The sequence below is a fragment of the Mya arenaria genome, chromosome 13 (assembly GCF_026914265.1).
Source record: "Mya arenaria isolate MELC-2E11 chromosome 13, ASM2691426v1".
Taxonomy (NCBI): Eukaryota; Metazoa; Mollusca; class Bivalvia; order Myida; family Myidae; genus Mya; species Mya arenaria.
This window is the reverse complement of record NC_069134.1, coordinates 15,617,303-15,641,433: the sequence shown is the minus strand read 5'-3', so window position 1 is coordinate 15,641,433 and position 24,131 is coordinate 15,617,303. Positions and strand designations below refer to the sequence as shown.

The following is a 24,131-nucleotide window of genomic DNA, read 5'->3' as shown; positions in this document are numbered from 1 at the left end:
TATTTACCTTTTTGGCACGCGTCGGTGTAACATCTCTTTTGACAGATGCTGGCTTCCGAACAGGTGTCCTATCCCGCACACTGATGGGGGACCGATCCTTGTTGGGCCTGCGTTTGGGCGACACCTCACGGGTTGGTATGTCGGGCGGGAGATTGGGCTTCTCCGTGAGGATGTCTCCCAGGAGGTGCTGGGCCTCGTCCATACGGCGTGACATGTTTGCCTGTCTGGAAACCTTCCTGGAATCTTCACGCGCCTTATGATCATTCAAGGTCATTGACTGAAAATTGAGAAATATTATAAACTATAACTATTTCTTGGCAAAGGTTCATAGAAATCATATCTTATTATTTATTTTTTCAAAAACATCTACAAAGTTGCAGATAACATATAGTATGTACTATTACTCTAAGTAAGAAACTTACTTTGCATTCCTCATTTTCTGAATTTGCTTTATAAAGTAAAGAATTTCAGCAAAAATTCTAGCACAATTTTTAAAAAGATCCAAGTATGTTTGTATCTATTAATCAACAACACACCTGGTCAAATGTGGTATCATGCGCAGGCCTAAATGGGCGAATCTCGCGTTCCCGCAATTCCTCAACATGCCGGCGGTACTCCTCAGTCAGCTTGTGGCGCTTCTGTGCCGTCCACTGTCGCAACTCCTCCTTGTTCCTAGACCCTTCCCGTCCCGCCGTGTCTGCCATCTTCTTGATGGAATCCAAGCTCATGCGGGCGTCCTCAGCCTGCTCTTGTCTGGAAAGTGAAAGTAAAATGAGTTTCTATAAATGGTAATTTGTGTTCTGAAGCAGGAATTTTATAATATGTTAGTGAAGACATTACCCTTTGGATTCCAAATATCATAAAGTTGTAGATACCTAAATGTGTATAATTCAGTGAAACCAAGAAGACAATTCACACACAAGATATTACAACTGCTACATGCATTGTTTTTCTCTTAAATAGAGCCAAACAATTTATGATCATGCAACCACATTTCAATATCTGTAATGTCCACCACTCACCTGATAATTCCTCTCTGTACAAGCCTGTCTGCCTCCCTTCTGGAGAGCCCCACATCATCCAGATTTATCTCCCCTTGGGCCACCATGTCCCCGATAATGTCACTGATACCACTCAGACCTGACAGCTTGGCCAGCTCTGTTGACCTACAGCAGATGGAAATGATTCTTGTTATTTTATTCTGACACAAAATACAAAATATTTTTTCTTACGGCTTCAATTCTATTGAATGATTATAGGCATACAATAGATATAGTTTGTTATACAATGTTTGTTACCTATAATGAATCAGAATTGGAAAAATGTTATTTATTCTTATAAAATAATTGGATATCAACATTTAAAGTATGAAATTATAAAAAAGGGACAATGGGGCGATTGTTCCAATCTTGGTAAAATTGACTACATGATTTACCACATTATTGTTAACTTCTTAACGGGAAATAGTTAATGATCTGCTAATAAACTATATATAAACAAGTACAACTGAGACGTTGTCTCAAATCTAGTTAGAAATAAGCAGATGACATGTGCATCCTTTAAACTTCCAGAGAATTTCAGATTTGAAAGTTAACAGCAATGACTTTACAATGTTTTTAACTCTAACAAAGTTCTGAGCAATATGCCCAATGACTCACAATTCCTTCCTGTCCTCCTTGGTGGATTTCCGTGATCTCGCCGTCGATCTTGCAGTGACTCTTACACTTGGGGTGGGAGACTTGGCTGACCTCTGGGGGGTCAGCGTGCCTGTATCAGACCTTGACTCTGCCCTAGACTCTACAAGCCTCTCAGGAAATTGATCCTCAAAGTCAACAGACGCATGCTTTGGTGCAGCCTCCATGGCATGGGTAACTTCTTCCAGGGTGTGTATGGCCTGGAAAATATATTATCATGCTTTATTTGTAAAAATAGCCAGATCTTGCCTAATAATTAATTGACTGGCTGGTACTTGTTTTTGTTCATGTTTAGTTTCAGTTGTTTTAGTTTTGGTACATATAACGAAATTTGCAGCATTCTACACGAAAGCTTACCAGTCTTGTGCTCTTGAACTCCCTCTCAATGTTGTTAGACATCTGGTCAATGGCAGCAAGCTGGGAGTTCATGTCCCGCAGTCTCTGCATGATGGCATATTTGGAGTCCGGCATGCTGTCTCGAGGCATCACTGCTAGTGTCACCCTGTTATAGGAGAAAAGATCATGATAAAAATGATAACTGTGCTTTTTACGAAACCAAATATGTTATAAGTTTTATACTATGAACCATAGTTTGCTTGTTGTGTAGGACAACTACTGATTGCAAATGGAATGAGCATAACAAGGTTAAGAGGTATTGAATAGTGGAAATGTTAACTCTGCCCTAGATCCTCGAGTTATTTCTTTAAGTCTTAAACGCTTAAAGTTACATGAACATCAAAAGATCATCAGTAAATGATGTAAGTGTCATGTGACAAAACTACTAACTCTGAACAGCCAGTCTGCACTAAAACTGAAGTCTATGGTATTTGGGTGTGTCACTAATATGATTGACAGCCAACAACAGGCATGGCAATTGTGTTGCAGTAGCTTCTAACCAATTTGAAATATTGGTTATGACTGTTCTGGTTTTGGAGGTATAACTTGACCTCATCATTGTTGCTAAATTGCAATGGGAACATGCTTTGTTTAACAGATTGACAAGCACGTTTTGCCAAGTTTATTTATATCATTTTATTTAAAGTAATAAAATGTAACACACATGCTTTTAGCATATTTTTTTTATTATAAACTCAATCACATTTAATACAGTTCCACATCAAAACTATTAATTAACACTGTTAGTTTCAAATATATAAATAACATGCACAGTTCAAGAGTCCCGACTTATTGAACTCCAACTTTTTAGCTTGGGGTCCTTGGACGTTCAGTCACAGAATGGGAGTCTATGGGGGCCATTTCATCAACAGTTGCAGAATTGGTTTTGTACCTAGGACATATTTCAACAGCAATACTGATAATCTCTTCAACGTGTAGATACAAAACCTCTCTTAGTACCATTGATGAAACAGCTCCCAGGTAGTTTCATTGGGCTCCAATATATTTTTACTAAATACGTTTATTTTTGGGGGTCTCAGGGATGCAGTCAATTGGAAATGATCTTCTCTTGCAAGAAAATGGAGTCAGGGAAATCCCTGGCAGGTCTATGTGTAACATTACCTGTCCTCTCCCTGAACGGAGGTGTCGAACATCCTGACCGTGAGCTCATCCGCTCGCGTGGGCCTCTCCACAGCTGGAGGCTCAAATGATACTCTTGTAACTGATTCATCAGCTGTAAGAGAGAATAAAGTTGAATATTTTCATTTGACCCTGAGAAAATAAGCAATTCCTATCCATTCAGTACCAGTTATAGTGATTTTTTAATTTTGAATATCTATGAACTGGCAAAAGTCTTTAATACTGATTGAAATCAATGCCATGTATTCCAGCTGCCAGAAATTCCTAATTCCTAAAGTGGTCTTTGACCAGCAGACCAAAAGAGAACACTAACAAATTTCACTATTCAATGTATAAAGTACAATGATAAACAGTATTGTTGAAGAGTGTAGAGAAAACATTGACATACCCATTCTATTCCTGAGCCTCATTTGCTGTGGGGACATGGAGACATCCAGCTGGGGTTCGCCAGGTTCCGGCCTCTCTCTGAGGTCATGTAGGATGGCAGAGGCATCCAGGTCAACAACGTTCAGGTAATTACGACCTCTGGAATCCTGGAAATAGAACAGTCAAGGGCATTTGTCATGAAATGTTCACCCTTAACAAGATTGAGTGATCAGATAAAAATAATCACAGGTGAAACAGATTGTAGCTGATCTGTTGTATAGTAATCAAAGTGCTTCATGCAGAACACTGGAATCAAGCACAATTCTACTTGACAGAGGGTAAACATCATACATAGCTTTAATTGCCTTACAATAAACCAAGAACTTTAGTCAAGATATGACTATCATACAAAACAAAATCTTGCATTTTCATTTGTGTTTCTTGAACACCAGGCTAACATTCAATCCACACCTTCACACATTAAATGAACAGACTCAACAAATTATGTTCAAATGTCACAGTAACCTGTTGTTGGCCAGTGATGTCGGACCCTGGCTGCTGTCCATGCTCATTGAACCTCAGTCCCATGTAGATGTCGGGAGGTAGGACGTTGGGTTGACGACTCTGGTTGTATTCTATAACAGCCTCATGTATCGGATCCACTCCTAGGAAAAAAAAGGTTTAAATGGTGACATTATGTTAAAGTTGCTTCATGGCCTGATAGACAAATAATTCATGTTTGTATATCAATAAACTTGGAGGCAGTAAAGTTATTTTAGTTATTTTAGTTCAAGTAAACTATTCATTTTTTCCATAGCACAATATGGTAACATTTTCTATAGCTAAAAACTCCTGAGATATAAAACATTAACTTAGATTCAACAGCTACTCATTCCATTATAATTGTTATATTTTGTATATTTAAGTAACAAACCTGTATCTTTAGTGATGGATGTGGCCTTCTCCGAGTATCTGAAATAGCCAGGTTCTGGAGCTATATCTTCAGCATCTGTACCCATGTCAAGCTGCTCTGCTGTGTTTGTGGAAAAGTCAACCTGGAATAAATCTTAATATGATTGCTGTGTACTCAGCAAACTTGCTCTCTCTCTCTCTATATATATATATATATCTATAACAATTATTTCATTCCAACAAGAACATGAAATCTAATAAGACCTAATGGATGAAAGCTACCATTTTAGAATATGCTTTAAATACAACTAATAATATACAAATTTATTACAAACACTACAGACATCTATTCAATTAGTTAAAGTCAAATCTAAGTTTAAAATTGGTAAACAATTTGATAAGTTCTTTAAATAGATATTAATTTTATTTTGAGAGGAGTAGACACTGCCCACATCGTGCCCACCTTTGGTCTCTTCCAGTTCTCCATCATCCTCTGTCTCTGGAGCCTGATGGCCGTCTTCAGCTGGATACGGGCACTTGTGTCCTTCGTCTTCATGAGGGCATTCTCCAGGGCAAGGTATGCCTCAAACTCACCTACAGTTTTGTATGCAAGTGTAATGTTTGTTGATATTTTTATATATTTAATGGCTATATGAAACTCCTAGGAACTAACTCGAGGGGTGAAAGCGAAAAGGTTCTATCTGCTTCTTTATTTAATGTCACTTAGAACCTTTTCGCTTTCACCCCTCGAACTACTCTGAACATTTTTTTTTATTCTATACTACGGGAACAATTTTTTTTGACATTGTATTTAATAACATTGCTATTTAAACAAAAAAGAATAAATCAATACATTTTTTTACATTTTATTCTGACTAGACTAACTGTAAATTGCCATTTTATATTCACCTTTTTTCATGGCATATCCATCATGTAATGGCCCCTCCTCCTCTGTGACAGACTCTGCCTCTGTAGCATCCTCATCCAATGACTCTTCACCTTCTCCACTCTCCTCTTCTCCTATTGGATGCCTTGCCGAGTGCCTTGATGAGAGCCTCTCACTGATTGGCTGCTTGTCTGAGAGCTGATCACTGATTTGTTGGTCAGTATCCTCATCTTTTTCTTCGTCTTCCCGATCCAACTTTTTCTTTGATTTCTTTGAGGATTTTGATGACACCTAATGATAAAGAAAACATATTAATATATATATATATATAAAAAGAGCTTGAATGCATTTATTTTTCTATACATATTTTGAATGGGAACATATTCAGTTCAAATGTGCATCATGTTGTTAGCAGAATATCAACTTGATTAAATAGATTATCAGACTAAAGTATAGAACTTGTATCTGAGAACAAGTTGTACTGATTGCATTATGTATATTGTATTTAAAAACTAGAATGCCAATATTCAAAGGAAACAACATTTTCTATCATTCCTCAACTACAATATTCTATGAACTTACATGTTCGGACATGGATCTGGGAGTCTTCCTGGGAGATTTCCTTGGTGTGGCCCGTGGTGTTTGGGCTTTCCTAGGGGAGCTCACTCTATCTTCTTTCTGGGCTCTCTCAAGGTCAAGGTGAAGCAGTTTCTCACCAAAAAGTCTCTTGTAGTCATCTGTCGCCTTTTCAGACTGTACCCACAAAGAATGGGATTGTCATTTTTTTTTAAATTTAAAAGCAGTGGTGTAAACATGGCATCATTTCTTGGTGCATGCATTACTTGGAAATGGGATATTGATAAACATAGATAGTTTATTATGAAGGACCGCTTACAATGGACCATCCCTAATAGCATTTTTCAATTTCTCCAAGACCTATATGGAACTTTAATCCTCAGTGCAAACAACATCATTTGCAGATGATGACCCTGAAGTTAAAAACCTCAACATTTTCTTAAATCTTTTTCTGGGGCCAGACCCTAGCCGTGAATTGTAATTATCTCAGTGCCACACTATTGAATGTGTCTTGCTATATCTATTTGTGTGTACTGACCTCAAGTCAGTATTAAAGTTGAAAACAAAGAGGAAATAACAACAACTTTGATTCCATTTGTGACATTCCGTAATGACTAAATTCCTTTACTGAAATCAGCCAAGACAGCCTTATTTACCTGTAGCTGGTGGAACTCCCTCAGGTATCTCTCCCGTAATCTCTCCTTCTGCTCTGCTTCTTCCATACTCTCAATCACCTGGTCAGGGGGCAGTAACTCCCCAAACCGTGGTGCCCTCCCCTTCCTCTCCTCCTGGTTCTGCAGTTTAAGGAGAGGGATCCCTATACCACTGTCTGGGCTATCTGCTGGCCTTTGAGGGGGTCTGTATGGTGCTTGGCCTTGTAGGCTGCCAACTGGGCCCTGGGATGGTGGGGCTTGGAAGAACCCAGCATCTGGTAAGTATCTCGGCAAAGACTGACTGCGCTGGCTAACTGGAAATTTATGAGCTGGAACTGTCCTATCCACTTGTAAAAGGGGCATTTCCACAGGACCCTGGCTGGGTGGGGGGAAGATGTTCTGGGAAGTCCAAGCTTGTCTTGGAATCTGTGGAAATCTTACACTCTCTTTATCTCTCTCTGCAGGGATTCTCAGAAAATTAGGATAAAAGTTTGGTCCTTGCTCATTTTGAGTTACCCTGTACACTTCAACATTTTCTCCTGATCGTAACTCTGACACTCTCAAAGGGGAATCAACATTTTCTTTTCCATGAGGAGATTTAGGTCTCTTCTTCTTTTGCTGCTTTTCTTCTGTCTGTTGCAGATTATGCAATTCCCCCAGCACACCTCTCATAGACCTATTTCCCTTTGTTGCTCTTCTCTCAATCTCATTCTCCTGGTTATCTCCCCTTTGCGGAGACAAAGACCTTGCAGCCCTTTGATTGGTCAATACTGCTGGTTGCATAGCAGCAGGAGGCTGGTCTCCATCTAGGGCTCCCATCATGGCCATCATGCTCTGATGTTGAACCTAAAACATAATTGTGAAATCAAGCATTTTGATAAAATGGAATTTTGTCATTGGTTTTAAAATTTATACCAAAATCTTTGACACAAGGATGAAGGAATGATCTTTTTTTAGTCATAAGCAATTTTAAAAGTCAATCAAAATGAAAATCAAGCACCATCTGATTTGAGTCTCTCAATGATAAATTTTATTCTACACAAAGATAAAATATTTTCAAAAGATTCTTGCTGACCTCCATCATTCTACGCAGTTCTCCTCGTACAATGGCCTGCAGCTGCTGGGCCAGGTCCATCCCAGCCATGTTGACAGGGTTGTCTGCCCCGTGCTGGACTCCAGTTATAGGAGGGGCTGTCTGGGCAAGGTCTCCACCTAACAGCCCACTTCTGCAACAAACAAGTAACTTAAAAGTTTGATAGTTACACGGTTATTTGTCCCTCACTGGGCCCAAGATATAGAAGTCCACTCAAAGAGTAAGTAGTTTGAGAAAAGAGAGAAACAAGTCCAGTTCAAAGATCACTTCAAGTGTGGTAGATAGTCACCAAACCTGACAAGTGGTTTTCCTCTCATTTCTCCGCTTCAGCCCACAGCATTACATCGCGCCAACGAGAGTGATTAATATATTGTTAAGCTTAAATTATTGTGATACTGAACATTCATGTAGTACTCTAGTTATAGTACCATGTGCACCCTGAATGAGATTTATACTTCATTTGATGATTGTGTAATATCTTGCTTCAATTTAACAAATGATCAAGGATAAACGAGCAATGTGGTAACCTCAAAACAATTTTTAATACAATGTAAGTCATATCCAACTTACCTATAGTGTTCAGGTCTGGGTTGGGCAGTGAATCCTGTAGGAGGCAGGGAGATGTGGGATACGTCAGCTGACTGAAGGCCATCTTGTTTCCTACCCTGACGTCTGCTAGGGCTGTTACCTGTCAAGGGAGTGCTAGTCTGCAAGAGATAAATGCTATGTTTGAAACAATTGTTAGCAATGTACATTTTAAAGCTCATTCAAAGCTTAAAATGTATTTATTAAACATTATTTAAATATCAACAGCCTCTGGAATTATGCACCTTAGAAAATTGGCCACAAACAACCTTAATATACAATCAACAGCATTCTTTTTACTAGTCCTCTGGCTTTAGATCATAGATCAATATTATTCATACAATAGAAAGCTTTACTTAATGACATACACATAGCAACACTAAACCAGTGTTGGGCCAGTCACAAAATACTCAGAGATGTTAATATCCCAACCTGAGGAGGTTTGCCACTGGCCCTGTCTGGGGAGCCCTCAAACTGCAGGGTGTTGTTGAAGGCCGAGTTGTTCTTAGACTCTGGGCTTGACTCGACACCCCGAGAGCCTCCGAGAGATTTGGTTCCTGCTCTGCTGCGTCTGTACAATATCATATTGATGACATTGAAGTCAGTTAAGCAACTTCTTGAGTTATCAAATAAGATTGCTTACAAAAAATAAACGAATGAGACAGCAATATCTGATTATACTTCCAATATGCTCTGATTTACAGAGGAGATATCTCAAAATTCTCAATTTAAAAATGATGTGGAATATTAAGTATATGAGTTATCGCTCAATTTTGGGCCTAAAGTCGCACATTTGCTGTTATTGTTTTATAAGGTTGGTCAATTAAATGACATTAAATTTTCAGGTAGGAATATGGAAAATTGCATGCTGATATCTCTAAAATTGCGTAAGGATTGTGTTTACAAGACCATTAATAAGATCATGCATTCCTCATTTCAAAAACAGAATTTGACCTCACCCACACAATGTCATACAAAAGTGCTTTATGAAATGGTAGAGCATAATTACCATATCAATAATACAAATAGCTTTTAACTTTAGTTTTTATCCTGACATGGACTCTTTATGAAACATAAATAAAGAAAAGTTTAATGAATCATTTTAGTAATTTTAAACCATCAGGCTGTTTGAAAGAGACACTGTGAATGCAGTCGGAATAAGACAGATGAAGTCATAGTTGCTATGAGTTAATTAATGGTCATAAATTTGAGAAGATAATACATCAATGATAACCATTTTTAAAGCAGATATTTTGAAGGAACTAAAGTACATTGAAAAATTCATAGTTTTGGCATTTTTTATGAATGATCATTTCATTTGTAAAATTTATGTCCATAATTTCACTATGCAGCTCATATCACAGAAATACCGGGTATGTCAAATAAGTACTGGTGTAAGAATAAAGCATTGCATGTATTCCTTATTAAAACTCCATTACCTGGATGGAGAGTTAGACTGTTTCAGGTTTTGCCCGTAACCCTCCTCCTCCAGGGAGCTAACTTCCAGGGAACTACTGTCATCTCCACTGTAGAGAGAGTTGGGCTTGTTTTGAATGTATACATGGAAATATGTTGGTGCATTTAAGCTTACTGAGAGAAATGTGTATGCTACAAAAGACTTCTAATGATAATGAGAAATAATGAGAATTGATAGGTTATACAACAACTGGTTAAAGTGACAGAAAGCAACTATATCTGTATATTTATGCACACAATAAAATAATTACACAGTCATGTATTTACAAATGAATAAACTAGAATGTGATTATACATCAAAACATAATGATGCGCTAAATATTGGATAACTAATAGCCATTATTAAATACTCATTCTCTGTTTTCTTCAGGATTCTAGCACAAATGCCCATTACAAATAAACCTGTGATTCCATAATATGTATTTATTCCACTTTTTACCCTTTGAATGCATGATTTAAAGCTTGAATTCAATCTTTAAAATCAAATAACAATTAAAATTTAATGGTTGTATATCAATGGTACGATTAATTTAAGGCAATCACGGCAAATATATATTTTTTAAATTATTTAATATTTGTTTATTTTTTTTGGCCAAGTTGAACTTATATTTATTGTATCACCACGTTTAAAAATCAAGTTCCAAATAAAGCATATCATAGACAATAAAAACAAATGAAAAGGCAAACTTGAAGTGAAAGTAAACAGAACTTTGATCAAAATCATAAATCAAACCTGGCAAATTTATCATTCATTTAAAGTCTATCAAAATGACTGTATTTTACTTGAAAAATAGTTTTGTTCATGGAAAGGGGCAATAATGTCTAGATACTAGCTAATAAAAAGGGTTTCAATTCATTTCTTCATCAGTATAAAAACAACTCACAATTGTAACTTGATAAAGTTAAAATTAGGCAATGCATCATAAGTTAAAAATTACCCTGATGAAGTATCCATTTCAATACCAATTATAGTTGAATCCATACTAATATAATAAATTTTAATACTAACTATAGGCATTAGAAAAGATGCACATCCAGGAACTTGATCTACAATGCTTATTATTCAGCTCATCATGCACATCAATCATTATAAGAACTAACTAAAATATATAATTATATATAAGCAATTAAATAATAATATATAAATATACACACTCAGACTTTGGCCATCCTCAAACAAATGGTTGTATGCAGTAGCCTGAGCGACTGGCTCCTGACTTACCCATAAAGAGGCTGTCTTATTGATTAGTGTATGACCAACTATCGTAATTATCAATAACTTTAATAAAGTTTGCCTAAAGATCACTTATTAAATAAGAGTACCAGTAATATTTGCAGTGTCTTAATAAACAAATAATATCACAACTTGGATTTACCAGTTTGAAAAAGTGTTCTTAGGATATGATTGTTGATAATAGGGTCTCTTTTGTTTAGTCATTACTTAGTCTTAAAAAAACAACAAATTCAACCAACCAGTATACCGAAAAAATCTGGATTTTGCAATAACAATTTTTTTTAGGATGGCCAACTAAAATGAATGCTGATCTAACTACATGTTTATACTATCTAAAGATACACAGACAGTGAGTAAAAAAGTGGGGGAAAAGTCAAAGAGTATGGCGTACAATTCACACACATCACATCTATCAAGTGTGATTCTTTCATAAGCATAATGCATTCCGTATAATGAACAGAAAATCACAATTCAGTCAACCAATGTTGTACTTACAGATGAGAATGGTTGTAACTGAAAAATGAATGATGAATATGCAACAATGAGTTGATGAATAATCTCCAGAATTAAAACAATATTTATTTCAAGACCGACGAAACTAGCTTTAGTTTACTTGTTTAACTCAAACTTAATGGGACATCTCATTCTTTTATGATCTTTAAGGTTAATTGGTCAATACAAAACTCTACTTACTCATCTAAGACTTTCTTGTAGGCAGTCTTCATCTGTTCTGTTTCTTCCTGTGTAGATGTTATACTCCTCACATAGTCCAGAGTTCTGTCATGTGCACCCCGGTCTTTCGATACATCAAATCCTGCACTCATTGACCTTTGTGACCTTTCTGCCCTTGGACTGTGAGCCCTTAACCTTTGGTCACCAGGACTATGTGACCTTGACCTTGGAATGTTGGAAACCTGAGTGAAACTATCATGCTCAGTCAATTCTTCAACAGTTGTCAGAGGTTTCTGTTTGGTGTTATCTCTTGGAGTCCTTGGTGTTTTGTCCACTTGATCTTCAATTTCAGCATAAATTTGTTCTTCTTTTTCTTCATCTTTCTTTCCTTTTCCAGGGCTGTACTTATTTTCCAGGAGCCATAAACCTAGAACCACAAGCTGTGTGGGTACTTCAATCCTCATTGTAGGTTTCAGACCGATTTCCTTATCACTCTTGCCATGTAGTCCAAGTAAATGCTGTTTCCCAGCCCAGTGATGGAGGTAGTCTAGTAAGTGTTGCAGAGCCAGGTACCGCTGCCCAAAGTTCACATCCATAATCCAGTGAATATCCTCCCTATCTGCGGCATCCCTGTATAGAACATCTTCAGATTGGAAAAACCTGGAGGCCATCCCTGTCATATTAGGTTTTACCCTTGATGGTGAAACTTGAGGCCTGTTCCTTCCAAACAGTGACCCCTCACTTACAAACCTAGACATGCCAGCTTTTGGAGAGTCTACAGTGCTAGAACTGTTACTCCTAAACAAGCTCTTCCTCTGTGGGGTAGCTGGGGAGTCTTTGGTGTCAGAAACTTGGGACTCACTCTGACTTCTGAAGAACTTGGCTCTGGGTGAGGCCATGACAACTGAGCTAGGCTTCTTTTGGTAACTTTCCTCGTTCTTGGTTAGGAATGTCTCAAATTCATATTCCCTAATCACTTTGGCAAAAGGCATCAGGATTGGGTGTATTTTAGTTCTGCCAGATTCTGACTCATTTTCAACAACCTTTGTGAAGCAAATGGCATAAAATCTATCCAAAAATTCCAAATAAGACTGCTTAGTTTCAAACGACCTTGACCCAATACATATATCATCCTTTAACCTTGCTCCTCCATTTTCAGTATTGTCATTTTCTAGCTCATTATCAAATACAAATTCATCATACTGTCCATATATCTTTCTCTTCTTTTTCATGACTTTCCTAACAACGTCACATTGCTTGTGGAAGTACACAGACAGCGTCTTAGCCCTGGGTGAGGCCTGAAAGAATGTCACAGACTTCCTCACTGACCCGTCATCATCGACATCGTCACTGTCAACACTCTGCCTAAGCTCAACATTTTCATCCAACCTAGCAGACTTCCCATCATCCTCTGGCACTATTTCCACACTCTGCCATGTTGACACCAGCCTCTCCAACTTTTCCTGAACCTCGGGGTCGAATGTCTCAGGAGCGTAAAAGTGCTCGGCAAGAATATCTGCGGTGTCTTCAGTGGCGGGCAGCTCCAGTATGAGGGAGAGGATAACTTTCCTGATACAGCCATCGTCCGCGATGTAGTGGCTAAAGGATAGGAGATGGACGGCCCACTTGAGGATCTTGAAGCACTCCTGTATGTATTCATGGCCTAGCGTAGAGATGGGGGTGTCCTAAAATGTTTATAATGGCTCATTACTTGTTTTTGTTTGTGGATTCATTTGAAAGACAGTTTAAAAGGGGTACAATATAGGTTGATACAAATTTATCTATTTTTAGTTTAATGCAATAATATGTTTATGGTAACTCATTTGACTGTTATGATCGAAACAAAGAAAGAATAACATTTGTGTACAGATAAAAAATTACTATCGTAATCGGTTTATAAAACCGATCAATGATCGATTATTAATCGGTTTATCATTATTAAATTATTAATTATATTTGGTCATCATATTTAACTAATTTAAGGCAACAGATACAGTACATGCACCAGTTTTAAGCCCCAATGCTCCCTTTAAAAATTGTGTGTATATTTCTTTGTATAAATTACATTATTTATTCAGAACTCAACAATCCTTTTGTGTTTACAAGTTACTTATACAGAACATGAGAGCACAGGCTCTATTTTTGTCTTACATTTAGTATTGTATACATGTGTAAAATTAACATAAAGAAAGATATCAACTTCTTTTTGATAATCAGTCAGTAACAAGTACAACAAGCAGTTGGAAATTCTATTTGTTTTAAAAGAACATTTTCTTTCAGAAAACTGAGAAAACTAAATTCTTACATGGTAAGAAGTAAACGGTAACATGTTTTAAAAATCACTTTTAAACCACAAATATGAACATTTGAGAACCAATCCTTTAAATTGCAAAGAAAATTTGTAATAAGGTACTGTAGTGACTTACTGACTTGATAAGAATATGACTAGATAACTTAACATAGTAACATCTTAACATTTCAACACAAACTAGTATAACCAGAAACAAAACATATATTCATGACATTTATTTTACTGGTAGTCGGTAGCGGTAACATCCCTTGTTTCTATAAGCGATTGTTCAAATTTCACTATCGATTGTCACCGACGTAGGCCTTTCAAATCAATTGTCGATTATAATCGATCATCGGCACAACACTAAATATTATCCATATTTTGGCACTTTTTTAACTGGGGAATTTGTTAGTAGTGACTAATTGAAAAACTGAAAACCTCATTCATAAATGCCTATATTTTTTATCTTTCATAAATCGCGTGCTTTTTTTGTATTGTTCATTCAAGTGAAATCAGTAAATGTATTAAAAAAAGTTTCTTGCATGAACCAATATTGTACCCCTTTAAAGTGATATATAAAATCAAATAAACTAAACATACTCATCCATACAAATCAGCAATGAAAATGACACTAAAACAGTTATAACCAATAAATATCAACACAGACATTTTCTCTTTTTAATACTACATACCTCCCCACCCTGTTTCTCATCATTCAGGTGACTGCCACGCTTTCTCAGGTGTACAGACAGCTCGTCTCTCACGTGTAGCAGCCACAGGAGTGTGCAGAAATCTCGAAAAGCGCACATGACAAAGTGCACACTGGGAAGATCACGCAGGTCAACCAGCTCGGATCGGAAAATCTTGTACTGCTGTAGAATCTCAGGGAGCTCCAGGCATGGACCTTCTGTTGTGGCCTGTGAACGAACCAGAAAATTGAACTCAGATTTACATGATAATTATATGTTTTTGTTTGTAAAAGTTTATATAGTAATCAAATGTAGGCTTTCAATATTTGTTTGATATTATATTAATTACCAACTATGCTAAAATTATTAAGAAATCATTCTTGAAAATACATCTACCCAGTTCCAAAATAACAGATGCATACTTGCTCCTTTGTTTTGTGAAACAAGAACAAACTACTACTTTAGCATTATAATTTGAGATATTGTTAGTTTCTGTCTATTTCCAAACCAAGAATGTACTACAAATGAAATTGCCATTAAGCTATTCAATCATCAAAACTTCATTATATTGAGCAGCCATGGGCATGGCATGATGCATTCAGGTTGAGGTGAAAATACATGGTGTGACTTCATTATCTACCTTAAACTGGGCGGCCTTCTCTTGCATCTTGAAGAGGTCCTGGATGTACCAGCGTCCAGTGGGCAGGGCCAGGTTGGCAGAGTTTAAGGCCACCAGGATCAGCTGGATGATGGAGGACATCTCCATACGTATTTCATGCTCATACTGGACGTCCGGCTGCTCCCCAGTCTGGAAATGGTAACTTTTTTAATTTATTTTATTTGTTTTAATTTTTTAATTTGTACAACAGTTCTATAACAAGATCAAGGAAATGAAATATTTTTGTTCCATAATATTCTACCATGTTATGTAGGGATGTATATGTTTGGCTATATATTTAGTAAATTCAGTGAAACAAGTATGACATATTGAAACATGATTACAGGTTCAAACTGGACCTTTACACATACAACATGGTTTCATAAATATTACTTATAACTTTTCCTTAATCTTAATTAATTTACTTTTTAAATTGTGACAAATTCACTAACCATCTCGACCTCCCCAGGCTGGGGGCAGAACAGGGGTGGGGCAGGCAGGTAGAAGCCCTCGGGAACCAGTGGGGAGAGGTTAGACACCACTGATTTCAGCTTTTCTAAAAGGCTAGTTAGCAGCCAGGGTGCAAGCTCTACATCGGACACTATGCCAGCTGTGAGGATATCACCCAATGTCCGCGTTAACTGAGGGATGTTCGTCTCTTGGTTGATTGGGATGAAATCTACAAATAATTAAAAACAATATTAATGTTAGAAATGCTGCTGTTACAGTAACTTATCTACAACATCGTCATCATTACCAGCATTATTATAAAGACACCTTTCTACTGAAACTACCAAAGAAGTCATTGTATAATTGAAAACTTAACATAGAAACTCAGTGATAATTTCAAATAAAAACTTGATTGAGGCTTACATCTGCTATGGTGTTTTCCAAATGCTGTTGGAGCACTGTCAGCCCTGTTTGACTTGATAAGAATCTCCAGTTTCTCCTGCAAGATGGAGTGTGGCCACAGATTGTCTGATAACTTCAGTGGCTTCTTAGGTCTGAAAACAGGCATGGCTTTAATAGTAATGAAATGTATACAAGTATATGTAAGTTTGTGGTGAAATTTGATTGTTGCAAGATTTTTATGGGCTATAATACTTTTAAGGCGGTCATTCCATTTGAGTTAACTTGGATGTCACCAAACCAGATGACTGAGCTTCCTGTATGTACTCTGGTTTCCCCAACGCAAAAAGCATACTGCTGAATAACATTGTGACACATGTGATTAGAACAATGTTGTAATAATTTGTTTCACAATCATTGTACAATAAGGGAGTTAAAATCAACCACACTATGATAGTCAGGTAAATGTAATTTAATTTCAAAAATCTAAGAACAGCTTTAGAAATGTTTATGAAACCACACAACTTAAATTCATTCAACCTCTAAGAAAAACAGTATTTTTCTGCATTATAATCCATCCAATATGACTCACTTCCTATACAGTTGCGGGGCAATCTCCCTGTGGCTGGTATGGGAAACAGACAGGAGGTAGCCGGTCTTCCAGTCCCCCATCTTGTGAGCAAACCACGCTGTCTCACAGATAAGCCCGGACAGCAGCAGGTACTCCACAGTGCGTTCTGTTGTCCAGAGACTGCTTAGGTTCTCCCGTGTGATAACCTGTGTGATCTCCTCATGGTACTTCGGGATGATCCGGCTCTCTAAAACAAAGGAGATAGAAGTAAAAGTCAAGTTTAAGAGAAAGAAAAACAAAGCAAGATGACTAACTCATCACCATAAAGACCAGACATAAATCTGAAAACAGTTATTGGTATGGATGAAAATCAGTCCAAACTCAGAAATAATCATACAAACCATTTCAACTGTTGATTGATCATGTAATCAGAACTAAAAATTTATAATAATAATAGTACTTTAAACAGATTTGTGTTACATCTTTTTTAAGATAACTTTTCATTTATAGAATTTCCCATTTGGGTAAACACGAGATTAAATACTATTTATTAATAGCAGTGGTCTTCTGTACATTTCTATGTTTAGATAATTATGGCGATAATTGATTCTGAGATCATGGAATTGATTATCAGTGATTTCGGTTGTACGAATGAACTTTTGACAATTCGCGATATCGTTTAAATCCTAGTGATTGTGTAATACTTTTTTCAATGAAAAGGTCTTTGCAACATTGTAGTTATCTATGTAATACACATATATAGAACCACTGAAACAAACATACAAACTATGCAATTATTTTTTCAAAGAAAAACCTGTAAAAAAACAGCATTGAAATGAGACAAAAAAATCCGCCCCTTACTGGTGGGTACAGAGCTGAGGTGTACAGAGGAGAGGGGCTGGGCACTGTGAGGTGGGTAGATGTACATGGTCTGGTTACTGAAGTATGCTGCCATGAACCGGGCCATTGTCTGCACAGTCTGTCTGATGGACTTGTTCTTGATACAGGGAACTAACTCTTCCTCCTCAGAATCCTGCAAAGATCAAATCCAGATTCAAGGTGCATAGGTTTTAAAACACAATCATACAGAGAAGCATGCACACAGGTAACAATGACTTAAACTTATTAACTGTACACAGATTTTTTTTACTTTATATCAAAATAAATATGTATTGCATACATATATGTATATGTAAAGTACTTTCTACATAGAGTAAACAAAGGCATAATATTTATATGAAATATGTTACAACTCATATAACCTTATTGGAAAATAATTTGAAGAGAATCTTTTGAACCGCAATACCCACCCACCTGTGACCTGTGGGTGACCAGTGTCATGAGCGGAGGCCTGGAGCCATCCTCATATGTGGGCAGTTCCCGGGAGCTCATGGCCATGTCCACACTGGCCTGGAGGATCATCCCGTCGATAAAGTCCACTGCCTGGGCTAGCTCGTCACGCAGCAGGAAGGTGTACAGAACTGAGTGCAACATACGGGCTGTCTTCGGGTTGTCCTTCTTACCTGTTTTTATATAACATATCAGACTTTTATAGATTTATTAAAGTAATATTAAACATTTATGATGTGCACTTCATTTTACTCAAAATTAAAGTTTTGCTGAATACCGTGTATAATGTTGACCTAAAATAAGAAACATCTAAAATATTTGAGCTGCTCCCTCAAGGCAGATAGGGCCAGGATGTGTTCACCATCCTCATTTGACGTCTCACCTGAGGGGATATAAGAGCTACTCACCTCCGTACATTTTGAGCTGCTCCTTCCAGGCTTCCAGGGCAAGGTCATGTTCACCATCCACACTCAACTTCTCACCTAAGGGGTAAAAGATGTTTCAATATAACAATTTCATGCATTTTCATTTACAAAATTGTAGTAATAATAAACCATTTCAGCTTCCAATACTGGATAGGAAGATACATGTAGTAACTTAATATAACAAAATGTCTACATTCTCAAATAGCATCTTGCCAATAATTGTAATGAGTGTATCATTGTAATAGCTTGTTTCACAATAAGTGTTGTGCAATGAAAAGATGTATGAAAAACATTAAAAAATCATGATCTTTTATGAAATTTGTGAAGTTAATTTATTCTAAAAGCGTTTCAAACAGCAAACCACACAATGCAAAACAAAAATAGTTACCATTACCAGATAGGATAAAGGTCTTACAGACTTACAAGTTACATCTTAGATTTGACAAAATTTTGTCAAAACAGTTCAATACTTTAATTGAAGGATATTTCACCACAAGTATCTTACATAAGATACCAAAGATACAGCCATCACCATCACATTGTGCATGAGACTTACACTCCTTAACTTTTGCTTTACATTTCCTCTTACTGGGAGACTTTGAGCTCTCCGATTGAGTTTTATCCCATTCTACACTCCCATGTACCTCAAACCCCTCTGATCTGGGATCAAAGGATTCCTTAGATTTGTCATGTTCATCAAATTGAGGATGCTGATCTGACCCCTCAGATTCTCTGATATCAATACTTTGCATGGTCTCATTTTGAGTAATGTCAACCATAATGACAGGAGTTGAAGAGTTGGAACTACTTTCTTTTGGTGAGGATGAATATGACCTTATTTTCAGCTGAGATTTTATGGCATTCATAAAAGAATTAGAGGAATTACTTCCTTTGGGTGATGAAGAATACGAGCCCACTTGCAACATGAAACTACTTTTTGACCCATTTTCTAGGGAAGAGTCAGTTTGTTGCTTGGAAACAGCAGATTTTATTTTATTGAAGAGTTTGAACTTTGAGCCTACTCCACTTTTAGGTGACCTAGAAGAGCTTTGATTGGATGATGTGGAGTCAGAACGCAAAAATGAAGAAAGTCCAGTTATTTTTAATGTTGAATTTTGGTCTACTGAGCTAGGGGAATAATCACCTTTATTTTGACCATCATTTACTTCTTGGGAACTAGTTGATGCTGAATGGACAGCAACAGACATTTCTTTGCCATTCTTCAAAATGGAAACAGGACTTTGACCAATTTTCAATGTGGACGATTTTATGTCAAAACCACTAAATTCTGAAGTTCCGTGTATTTCAGTGTTGCTGTAACTTCTACCAAGACTCCTATAATGGGTTTTGTTTTCTTGTTTAACACTCCCTGCATTATCAGGGCTAGCTCTCCTTTTCACAAGAGAAGAGAAACCTCCGGAGCTATCTGCACTCCCACTTTTCAGTAAAGAAGAAGTAGTCTCTTTGTCAGATGTGAAATTTGGACTGGGTGATGATGTTTTAGGATCATGTGAAGTGTCTAGATCAGAGTCAGAGTACATGAAACTGTCGGAATTGGAGAGTAACTCAAATGGGAAAGCATGTCTCAACCAAACTGTAAAGTTGAATGCATCAAATAATGAGTTTTAATTTCATAACTGTTAAAATATAAGTATGTTACAAGACAGATAAATCTCACTTTAGAATGAGCTCAAATGTTTTTGATGATTAGAAATAGACAACTTTGATCAAGGAACTTAACTGTGAGATAAACAGGGAAATCTATGATAAAATGCCAGTAGTTATGTATTGTCTGGAACAATTAGTTCATATTGCAATATCAAGTTAATCACTTCAAGTTTAAACAGACTTCAAAACAGAAACTCACCTGCTGATAGTTTAGTGGCTGCTGACCTGGGTGTAACCTCTCCCTCTCCATCATGCAGCACATGCTGTATGGAGGCTAGCAGCTTGTCCACGTGCACCAGGTCACCGCTACAGTCCCCTGCACGGGAAATGTGGGCCTGGTGCTCCATCACATGCTTGTAAAGAAGCTTCCAGGTGGCGGCCAGTCTGTGGAGAGAAAATAGACAATATTTGTTTTTAATTTATTATAACACCCAATTATCTTAGTACTTTTGTATATAAAAATTTCCAAAAGTGTTAGACTTTTGGAAAAAAATGATAACAGACATATTGACAACACATGTGACATGTCTGACATCTTCTTCAAAAATCTACTTGAACATTTATATCATAGAGTGATGATAGACTTTATATTTTGATGAATATAACTATATAGTTTATTTTTTTTTGTTTTAAGCAATTTATAAATAAAATGTGTGAACAAAGATGCAACAAGTCTTAATCTTAATTACAAATTTTAGTACATAATAAAAAATAAAAAAAATTTAAAGTACATTTGAATGATTAATCTTTTAGTGTCAATACCTTTTCCCTGGGAACTGTCCCTTGTTCTGGAGACGTCCACCGTGGACATCAGTGCTACTTCCTGGAGATTGCTGGTTCCCCTTCATCATCACAGCAGGCTCAAACCTCCGTGGCGAACCAGATACTGGAGTACCATTCTGACTGTCAGAAGGGACCCACACATATATACGATTCAGGCTTGTTTCTGCATGCTTGAGAAGACTAAAGCAGCCAAATAATGTCTTCAGTCTAGGGTCTGTATTTTCCAGCTCTTTGCTTGTCAACATCAGCTGAATGGTTTTATGAATAAGCCTGAGAGCTGCAGGTATGAGGTGTTGATTAAAGGTGTCAAACCTCAACAGCTGAAGAATGTTCCTGTAGGCAACAATGATGTTGTAAACCCTTGGATTCTGGATGGCAGAGCTTTGTCTAGGGGTCAGGATGGGCATAATGGCGTCCACAGCCGGGCAATCTAGCACCACACTGAAGATTTTATAGAAGTTGTGTACAGCCTGTTTGACAATGTTGTCCACCTCTGCTGACCAAATGTCGGAATAAGATGCTCCAAGCTTCCACACCTGGGTCAGAGCTGACATGGACTCTTCCAGATACTTCAGCAGTGATTCTGATGCCTCTAGTCCGGTAAATGTAGCATTAGGATCTATAGCTATCATCTCGGGCTCTCCAAACACAATCTTGCCAGACTCCATGTTTCCTATAGCTCCAAACTGGTCAAAGCCCATCTTGTTTGTGGTGTCCAGAATGCTGACATCACTGTCATGTGTGGCGTTCAGGGAGATTTCAGCCATTTCAAACTCATATTGGTTTCTCCTTTTTCCTCTGCTGTTGCCTTGTGCCAGGTTCTGTTTTGATCCTCTCTGACCTGCAATTTAAATCATAAAACTTTTGTTGAGTTCAATAAGTAAGATTTTCTTTTCTTCAGCACTTAGTATCTTATTTATTATTCACTACTAGTTGTTAATGTTTCCCATTACAAACAATATGATGAAATACAAACAGTTTCTCAAACAAAAAATATTTTGATAAATAGTCAACATTATTTGTCATTCAAATTTTATGTAAATCAAGTCAGTTTCCCTAATTTATAAACTTTTTGTCCAAAATATCTTCTAATTTTCATTTTCATTGCCCAAAATGACATTCATACAATCAAATGTACAATGTTGTAACTAATATTAAAATGGCAGTATTTTGTTGATATTTCATTTAGATTTACCAGCCTAAAAACATACTACAATACTATATTACAGAGCACTGGTTTAAAACAATATTTTCTAACTGTTGCCATCTCCTATTTAAGGTATCATTTTTTTCCTTCATTGTTGCTCTTGTTTTTCTCTACGTTAAGTTTATTATAAAATATCTAATAAATTATTATAACAAGATTCTCGGCCCTACTAAATTGCCTTGCTCTGAGTTCATTACATGTTTAATATGGAATAAGTTAAGTTCAGACTACATGTTTGATTTGTTCATGCAAACATTGTCTGATATTGGCAAACTATCTTAAATATTTTGGAAACTGGACTCTCGTTGCTGAGGCAAAAGGTAGTAAAAGAAAAAGCATATTACTATTGACATGTTTAATCTTATTCTTTTAGATTAATTTAAAGGGTTAAGGCTGTAATGAGACCAGAACATTTAAAAGTATACAGTTTGGGTACCACTTGGCATCAAAGATTTCTACCTTTAGACAGCCTGTAAGCGTCAGCCACGGTCATGTCCAGGTCTTCCTGCTGTGAGAGCTTTTTCAGGTGCTTGGCTGACTCGAGCACGAGCCCTCTCATCATTGTGACTGCGGTGACTTCAACAGGAAGTTGTGCTACAGTAACCAGGAAGCCATCAGAGAAGAGCACTATGGGAAGGCTGGGATGTGTCGCCACAGAGAACGTCTGCTGGAGAGGGTCCTGCTCCGCTGCTGATGGTTCCAGGCTCTGAGCATTGCCACTAAACAAAATGTTAACAAACTTAAATCATAATTTAGCTTCATTCAATATGCTTTGTTTTGAAACAGTCCCTTGAATAAATTCAAACACTTTATACTTTCTAAATGTCAAAACCTAAAGACTCTTATAAAACAAATCATTAATAAAGTTTACTCCATACCTGACCATGATTGCAGGGTGTAGAGGCAAGAACAAGGCAGGTCCCATGTCAACAGAGCAGCCCCTTGTTTCTATGGCAATCGGATCCCCCAGTCTGGGAATGAGACACACACTGCCGTTCCTCAACATACAGGCCAGGAACAGGTTATCTGACGTCCATGCCAGGTCACATACCCAGTATTGTCTGAAAAACAATTTCAAATGTTTTTGTCTCAAGTTTCCTTGACTGGGAAGAATCAAACTCTTTTGAACAAAAACAAAAAAGTCATTTCTTAACCAAAATTAATATAGTTATCATACTTCAAGAATTCATAAACAAGAATTTCATGAATCGGATATGTCACCTGTTGGGAGCACTTTTCATTGTGAACAGAATGTTCTTGACAAAAATTAAATACAAAAATGAACAACGGGATTTAATGCTAAAAATACCAAGGACAGAGTTATGATTCATGTGCAACGGAAAATCTTCACAATAAGATCTATCTGTGTGTAAATTTATATAAAGTTTTTGACAAAATTTATTCCAATTAAATTTGATGGCGAAATGCTACAATGTGGAGCTCACCAGTTTCACAAACATGGAACACTTCTGAGAAGGATTGCTCTTTAACTTTGAATGTAATTGTTGGAAAGATGATGGCTCTGAACAACAGTGATGACGAAAAATCAAAAATATTATCTGACCAACAATTCCTGAGTGTGACCTTGACCGTTGACCTACAGACATGGATCTTGCACACAACAAGCCGTATTCTCATGGTTAATATTTGTCCCAAGTTATGGTAAGAAGTAATATCCTGTGTGACCTTGACTATTTACCTATAGATATGTGTCTTGTATGCGACACCTAATCTTCTCATGCTGAACATTTGTACCAAGTTATTTCTTAAACCCTAATGCATTGCCCGGTTACAACCTGGATAAGCCAAATTAAAGGGATTTTGACCAATGACCCTTGACTTTGGACCTATAGCAGTGGGTCTGGTACGTGACCAGCCAAAACTGGACAGATGCATGCATTCACGCACAGACCCACATACACAAAACTGCCATTGCGGCAACTAATTCAAACTCA

The 24,131-nt window shown here is 37.1% G+C and overlaps 1 protein-coding gene across 4 annotated transcripts in view; it reads right to left on the bottom strand.

The window, feature by feature from the left end:
- LOC128213738 (ciliogenesis and planar polarity effector 1-like) overlaps positions 1 to 24,131 on the bottom strand; it is a 35,450-nt gene that overhangs the window by 5,420 nt on the left and 5,899 nt on the right. The window contains exons 8-39 of one of the 4 annotated variants that reach the window (XM_052919768.1): positions 23,055 to 23,237; positions 22,636 to 22,895; positions 20,949 to 21,810; positions 20,386 to 20,570; positions 19,075 to 20,112; positions 18,501 to 18,575; positions 18,058 to 18,266; positions 17,605 to 17,776; positions 16,765 to 16,990; positions 16,197 to 16,327; positions 15,776 to 16,002; positions 15,306 to 15,473; positions 14,669 to 14,893; positions 11,705 to 13,368; positions 11,507 to 11,524; positions 9,741 to 9,827; positions 8,734 to 8,872; positions 8,287 to 8,423; positions 7,699 to 7,849; positions 6,627 to 7,469; positions 5,977 to 6,147; positions 5,418 to 5,685; positions 4,972 to 5,102; positions 4,531 to 4,651; positions 4,122 to 4,261; positions 3,619 to 3,763; positions 3,213 to 3,324; positions 2,052 to 2,196; positions 1,659 to 1,894; positions 1,023 to 1,166; positions 537 to 753; positions 8 to 277 (exon numbers count right to left, since the gene is read on the bottom strand). In XM_052919768.1, coding sequence (XP_052775728.1) covers positions 8 to 277; positions 537 to 753; positions 1,023 to 1,166; positions 1,659 to 1,894; positions 2,052 to 2,196; positions 3,213 to 3,324; positions 3,619 to 3,763; positions 4,122 to 4,261; positions 4,531 to 4,651; positions 4,972 to 5,102; positions 5,418 to 5,685; positions 5,977 to 6,147; positions 6,627 to 7,469; positions 7,699 to 7,849; positions 8,287 to 8,423; positions 8,734 to 8,872; positions 9,741 to 9,827; positions 11,507 to 11,524; positions 11,705 to 13,368; positions 14,669 to 14,893; positions 15,306 to 15,473; positions 15,776 to 16,002; positions 16,197 to 16,327; positions 16,765 to 16,990; positions 17,605 to 17,776; positions 18,058 to 18,266; positions 18,501 to 18,575; positions 19,075 to 20,112; positions 20,386 to 20,570; positions 20,949 to 21,810; positions 22,636 to 22,895; positions 23,055 to 23,237 — 9,100 coding nt within the window. The remainder of the gene's footprint in view (positions 1 to 7; positions 278 to 536; positions 754 to 1,022; positions 1,167 to 1,658; positions 1,895 to 2,051; positions 2,197 to 3,212; positions 3,325 to 3,618; positions 3,764 to 4,121; positions 4,262 to 4,530; positions 4,652 to 4,971; positions 5,103 to 5,417; positions 5,686 to 5,976; positions 6,148 to 6,626; positions 7,470 to 7,698; positions 7,850 to 8,286; positions 8,424 to 8,733; positions 8,873 to 9,740; positions 9,828 to 11,506; positions 11,525 to 11,704; positions 13,369 to 14,668; positions 14,894 to 15,305; positions 15,474 to 15,775; positions 16,003 to 16,196; positions 16,328 to 16,764; positions 16,991 to 17,604; positions 17,777 to 18,057; positions 18,267 to 18,500; positions 18,576 to 19,074; positions 20,113 to 20,385; positions 20,571 to 20,948; positions 21,811 to 22,635; positions 22,896 to 23,054; positions 23,238 to 24,131) is intronic. The other 3 variants (XM_052919770.1, XM_052919769.1, XM_052919771.1) reach the window with 3 other exon arrangements.